At 45.5% G+C, this 7,048-nt stretch overlaps 1 protein-coding gene across 1 annotated transcript; it reads right to left on the bottom strand.

Annotated features, from left to right (window-relative positions):
• Positions 1–2,171: 2,171 nt before the first annotated feature.
• LOC118428546 (poly [ADP-ribose] polymerase tankyrase-1-like) lies at positions 2,172–3,443 on the bottom strand. Its single transcript, XM_035838639.1, has one exon. It carries the CDS (start codon positions 3,441–3,443, stop codon positions 2,172–2,174), a length of 1,272 nt encoding a protein of 423 aa, XP_035694532.1.
• Positions 3,444–7,048: the final 3,605 nt, after the last annotated feature.

Genomic DNA, 7,048 nt, shown 5'->3' with positions numbered 1-7,048 from the left:
CTTTGTGACAGGGTGGAGAATTGGCTAGGAGAGCCAGTTCGCTGTATTAAGGGAAAATAGATCCCCCATGGTGGTCAAACTAGCTTAGTAAATCATTCCCCCTCTTGTTTTAGGGTAACTTTTACGTACTACATTGTATATGGTTACATTTCAGCCATCGCATGGTGGAGACCAGTCTAGATCGGCGACCATCATCCATCTATTATGCAGTTACCATATACAAGTCGATAAGATGTGTAGATCCCTTTAATTCATACGATTTATATGAGGCCATACATTGATATGCACATACCATCATATAAGGTCACTGACCGCTTGGTATTTAGATAACCTGCAATGGCACAAGAGAGGGGGTCAGATAACCTCCAAGCAGATCCTACGGTGCCATAAGATAGTATCAAAGCTGGCCAAGGAGTGTAGCCGGCCAAGGGAGTCAAACGGGCACCGGGAAGTTTGATACTATACATTACGCACCGTGGATCTGGTTCGAGATTAGGGGTCAGGCCGCATATGTATAATACTTTTCACGGTACCTAGCAGGACAAGCTAAATTGTACAAAGGTTGTTTTTTTTTTCATTACTGTAGTGCCCCAGTTTACACATACTGTTATCAGTAATAGATCTACCATCCGGCATCCAGTAAATGTGGTGGAACCTCCTTTGTTTTATGTTATGTATAGCTCTGACGTCCAGGAACAGATCTTATCAGTGTTGTCAAATCGAACCAGCCACTATCAACACTCTAACGCTGCTGTAAAATTACCTAGGCACTATCAGCAGACTTTTGCTGCTGTAGAATAACCTAGTCACGACTTACACTCTTTGATCCACGCAATACTGACCCTCAACTCTCTGAGGCCGCTAAATCTCCAACAAGATAGTAAATTAAAAAGTTGCAGACACACTTCGTCTTAACTATCTGTTAATCTCCAATTAGCAGCAGGTTTATAGTACAATGTATCAATAGGACCACCAAGGGTAGTTAGATATAGCATGAGTATCAGTCTGGTTAGTTTACCGGGGCTCCCATACTTCTCCCTGAGTATGAGAGCCACGGTAGACTAACAAGGCTGATACTCGGGCTAGTTGGATACTGCTTTAGCTTGTGTCACCGTTAAGTCTGCTTGGGAATTAAATATTTGTAATTGTTCATCGAATGACATTATATAATGTCCTTTGATAGACCATTACAGATATTATATCATGTCCTAGGTCTATCGCAGTATGACAGACTGTACTGGAAGTCGAACTTCATTTATTGCACCTAATAGAGGATGACAAATGATGATGATGAGGTCCATCGCAAAGTGGATTGGGTGCCACAGTGTCGGTGGCGAGTACTAGGAAGTGCCACGAATTAAAAGCGTCACTTAGCGTTCGTTGGTGGTAATGCATCATATGATTGCAGGCTTCTCATCGTCCTATGCATTTCTTGTATTCGATTAGGCATGCCTCACAAGACAATAAAAAAACAAGTGACTGCCGCGTTTCACGAATGTTTTAATATGACGGATCGTTCAGTGTAATATAACCAGCTGCTGCCGCACCGCGTGCCTGCGAAGCTGGTGTGTTACGCCGAAGGGCGGTTCAAATGATACCGTCTATATAGATACAGATACAGACTTTGCTAGAGCTCAATCGCCATAATGCAATAAAGACCTACTGCAGAACTTTGCCGTCACTAGGTTTCATAGATCTGTCATCATCTGACCAACAGTCCAGTCTTTGCAACTTTGATATTGCTGAGCTTATAAGTGACATCCTTCAGGCACGAACTATTATCAGAGACTTACACAATGTACATCATCTTTGTCAACAAAATTAGGCAACTTCAGAATTATATGTTGCTGTATATAATCACTTGTTGCACATATTAAATTTCTTCTGAATTCTTCTCAAGTGGTAGTGTACGTCACAACGAGTTCGAAACAAGTGCTCAGTAAAGTTGACAAAAACAAAAGAACGACGAACTGTTGATCTATATAATAAGAAGCATCTTCAACCACCAACTCTTATGCAATTAACGGTCGTGAAGTCTAAGTCCGCAATGTAACAGAGTATCGATCTTTCAAGAAGGTCGGGAAAAATGTATGATCGTCACATTTCCAGTACATTTGTTGGAATTCAAATCACGAGCATAAACTCGGCCACATCGGCCTTTCTCCAATCAATCAGTCGATATAGTCATGAAGAGGACAGTGTCTAACACATTCTGGGTCGACTATTCCCACACTTATAGATGGAGGTAACCTTAACACATTATCCTGAACGATAGTGTCTAGTCCGCGCCTCTTCCTTCTCAATATTCTCCGTATCACATGCAAACAGATCCTCTTGAGAGGAGAGGGATGCCTGGAGGCTTCGAGAAGTCCATCTCTCCAGCACCAATCCGATTCATCTTCCAACAACGCTGGGCGCCCTCCTGCCCGGTCAAGCACCTGGATCCGACACGTTTCCTTCAGCAACATGTGCAGTGTAGCTAGTTTGTTTCTATTCGACGGATTGTCGAGAAAGGAAAATAATGGGGTTTGGCCGCTATCGTAAGTTGAAGCATCCGGGTCTGCTCCGTGATCGATTAGAATTCTGATGAGCTTGTCATTACCTTCACGACTCGCTAGGTGAAGCGGCGTCACGCCGTCGACGTCTCTTGGCGACGGTTGAACTCCAGCTTGCAAAAGTAACTCCACGCATTCCACATCGTCGCTTTGTCTGTACGAGCAAGTCACCACTGCCTGGTGCAGGGCGGTGCGACCATCTCGTCCGGCGACATCCACCAACACCTGCAGTTCAAGAAGATGCCGCACGGTGTCGACGTGCGCCATGGACGCTGCCACGGCCAGGGGAGTTCTTCCATTTGAATCCTGCGTGTTCATATCTGCTCCTGCCTCAGATAGCAGGTCAATCGCCTGGAAGATGTCAAAAGCTGCTGCGTAGTGTACAGGAGTCATGCCAGACTCGTCTCTGGCGTTGAAATCGGCTTGATGTCTGCAGAGTGCCTGTAAACATTTCACACATTTCTCAACGTCCATTTCCCCAAGGCTGCGGCCTTGCATGTCGGCGATTTTATACCGAGGCCAGTAGAGAAACGTCATGTGAAGTGCAGTCTTACCCTGGCTGTTTCTTTCGTCAGGATGTTGAACTTCGTATCTGAGCAGCAATTCCATAATTTCGGGGCGTCTAAAAATGGCGGCGACGTGCAAGGGTAAGTACCTACCCGCCGGTCCTGCAGTGGACCGCCTCCCCGCTAGGGCGCTGTTCTTCAAGAACATCTCACACAGTTCCACCTGATCGTTGGTGATGATCTGGTGAAGACTGACACTCCGGGACTTGCTGTTGTTGTTGTCGTCTGGCCCCGCCAAGTCCTCGCTGTCTGAGACATCCTCCGCCTCGCTACACGTTCGGAAGGATCCTTGCAGGGTGCGTAACAAGGAGACGCCGAACATAGTGGCCAACGGGCGACGCAACTGTCTGCTGACTATTGCACAGATCAAGAAGATGCGGAATTCAAGAGTACTGATTTAATCTCCAAGTTCCCTTTGTACAAGACGGTTTTAAGCTCCTTGCTTTGTATGAGTCAAGCGGTTGGCTTGTTTCCCAGTGCTACAGTGAAAGATCAGCAAGAAAAACGCTAACACTCAGCCGCTAACTCTGCCCTACCTTGACACTCGGTTTTCCCGGATGTCCGCATCACTCTGTACTTCCCCATTCCGAGTTCCTCCCGGCTGTCCGTCAGAACACTTGTGTCTGGCTCGCTGACGTGCCGTCAACCAAGAAATATTCAGTTTGGTCAGTTCCACTCATGCTTCACACACCGTCAGGTAATCAAATCCCCCTTAATGGTCATCTCGGCCGGCCACACGCAAATTTGCAGCTGGTCATCCCTGACGGGGTCACCTTGGTCAGGTCTAATTAAAAAGGCAGCGAGTCCTCCATTACGTAACGATAGATCCTGGGATCACGCATGCTGTGATGAGAGACAGTTGAGAGGATTTCCGTGTGAGCCGCACTTAAGCACTGTCTACATGTACAGGCTAAAGTCGGACCGTCTGAGGTCCTCGGTCCGCCTAGCCTGCCCCGCCTGTATTAATATGAATCCGTGCCTGACCATTAGTACTGCCAGTGCTGACCCGTACTCTTAACACCATGCCGCTGACCCCATCTCTTGTTCATAAACGGCAGTGGCTGTCAGCACGTACGGACGCCGAGCAAACCTTGCAGACAGGAATAGCCCGGCGGTGCACTTATTATCCCGTCGTAACGTTTGAATCCATATGGGAAAACTGCTCCTCAGCTATGTCCTGTCATTCCTGGGCCGTGGAGTGACAGCCAGGGGGCACCTCGGCCTCGCTGCGGTGACACGAGATACCGCAGCTATAACGCAACACGACCTTGGCAAAGCCAATATTATGACTGTCCGCATCAATTATGAGGATACGATCTTCCCGTCTCAAGCCCAGCTATTGATAAAATAATGCCGCGGTCTTCAATTATCTGTACATTTGAAAGCGACTCCTCATCCCGCTATGCGTCCGTAACTCGTTCCAAAGACGAGGAATATCGACGAGTGATTTTCTCGACCAACACTGACTTGCGCACCGCGATGGGGAATGTGGTAATTAGCAAAGAGCTGACCGACTTCACACACCAGATAATCTATTTTTGCACGTCGGAGTTTGATTAAGGCTTGTGGAACAACCGTGGAAAATTCGTGCCATGTTTGCTTCTAACCGGCCCCTTTTTGACACCATTAAGGGATTAAATCAAAATATGAGACTCTTGCCTTCTTTAATACGAAATCGTGGACAAGACGAATATGCCATGTTGACTTCGTTCTTGTGTAATTACCGAGCTAAACTGACGTGTGACTGGGGTGGCTAGTAAGTTAGTTTAATCTACTCAACACAAATAAATAGAGTCCGCTCCTAGGCCTACGGTAGATATATATGGACATGCTGAAAATACGCACCCTGTTGTAAGAGTGGGGGGAGGGGTGATGGCAAATATTGGCTTAGAACAGTCCACGAGGGATCGGTAGAGTCATAAGGGCATGTCGCTGATCGTTTTCCAATGCATTTCGGGTGCTTGAGCACTCAATAATTGCCAGCAATTTGGAAGACAATCCGATATCCCACGACTATTACAACCTGGTCTAATTCGTAAAACCCACCACGACTGTGGGAGTCCTATTTTCCAAGCAGAGGTCTCGGTAGGAGGGGGCTAGTAGTGGTCGCGATTTTTAACGTATGCCTTCCTCCACCTCTGCCGCAGAACGGAACGCTTCAAATATTTTAAATCTAATGACTCTGACACATTATGGCTGATTTGTAACTGTGGAGGGAGTTAAAAACACCACTGACCCTCCGACCCGAAACCTCTGCTTGGAGAATATGGGAATCCTACTCCCAAACTGTTCCGTACTATACGATACAAAATATATTCGTGACTTAAATCTTTTGATTCATATATCTATCTAATTTTGCCACATTCGTGGAGAGATTGACATATCACCTTATCAAGATGTCAACCAGGAGACTAGACTGTAAGAACCTTAGTCTTTTCGATAATTGTGGCGGGTTGTTTAACGTGGATTTAAACATGGGATCTAATATCCAATGGACGTCCCTGACCGAAGCAAAGTACTCATTTACACCTGAGTGAAGTACTAGTAAGAAAAATCTTGTACCCTACCAATGGCCATACAAGATCGTCACTTTATGGCCCTCGCTTGTCCATTGAGATGACAATCAATACAATGAATTTGAGCCATACTCGTACGTTATTTTAGCCTGAGTACCATCCTCCGTAGTGACCGCTGGCTCAATACTTTCGCTTTTTAACCATGGTTAGCAAGCGAAAGTATTGAATCAGCGGTCACTAGACACTACGGAGGATGGTACTCAGGCTAATGGTATTTGGCTATCCATCTTTGGTATTCGATGCCAAGCAGATTCATTCCCTTCTCGCATGAAACCAGGTCACCTTCAATCGGCCGGCTGAAATCTATAATGGAAAGTTAGGCGAGAGAGATTACGGGAATACCGTCCATGTCAGGGTATAATCAAACTTACTGTCCCAAAGGAACTAGAATTAAATCTGCCCGGATAAGCAGCTTGTACTCTTCAGCACAAATCCGATGAGTTACGTCATAAGGCGGGTTACCGTGGAAGAGGCATAACAAATCGATGAAGGTTAGACATTCAAGTAAAACCTTACAAGTAACTTACATAATACAATGTACATGTAACGTTAGAGATACAGGATACCTACCTAGTCCCTTACCTCCTGGTCGTTGGGGGGGGGGGGGGGGCAAAGTAGGCATGAGATACTAGTATATATAGTACAGGATAAATTCTTTAAAAGAGTAACGACTTTTGATGAGGCGTACAGTATCATACTCAGTCACTGACCAAAGGCAGTACGAGTATCAAACATTCATCCTCTACACGATGGTTCTGTCACTGTTCCCGTTCATACTACTTTATCACAGGCGAATTTCATTTCATTTTGATGGACTCTGTCTAGACTCCCTGCAGTCTGCGGCTTTTATTAGCTGCACTTATTACGTCTTATAGGTAACTTGAAGGGGTGCTATCTTAGAATGAACCTCCCGTTTAAGTCGCCAACTAGTACGGGAGCTCGGGAAAGTAAGTTGTAATCAAGACCAATCAAGCTATAGACGATTTTCTATACACGCTGTTTTCTTGTATCATGTGAAGTGCATACCAGGAAACAGCTTGTAACGTTAAAGAACCTGCCTGTAGTTTGTAATACATTGTACAATGTAAATCACTTTGCCTTACAGTTACATTGCACCCGCGTTACAACAGTTGTGTAATTAAACTTTGACTTGCGTCGATTTTACCGTTCGCCAGTGTCACTGACAAAAGGTAGTGGAATCTACCAGAAATGTCTGACCGTTTCCAAAATCATGTCCAGTTGCTTGAGTAATCAGCTATCTTAATAATCAACGAGCATTAATGGCAAAACTTTGACTTGACTTGAAAAGACAGTCCCACTGCTAGCCATAAAATCACACTATCCGAAGACA

Source organism: Branchiostoma floridae, chromosome 13 (genome assembly GCF_000003815.2).
Source record: "Branchiostoma floridae strain S238N-H82 chromosome 13, Bfl_VNyyK, whole genome shotgun sequence".
Lineage (NCBI taxonomy): Eukaryota > Metazoa > Chordata > Leptocardii > Amphioxiformes > Branchiostomatidae > Branchiostoma > Branchiostoma floridae.
Note: the sequence above shows the minus strand (reverse complement) of the source record. Positions and strands in the feature narration are given on the sequence as shown.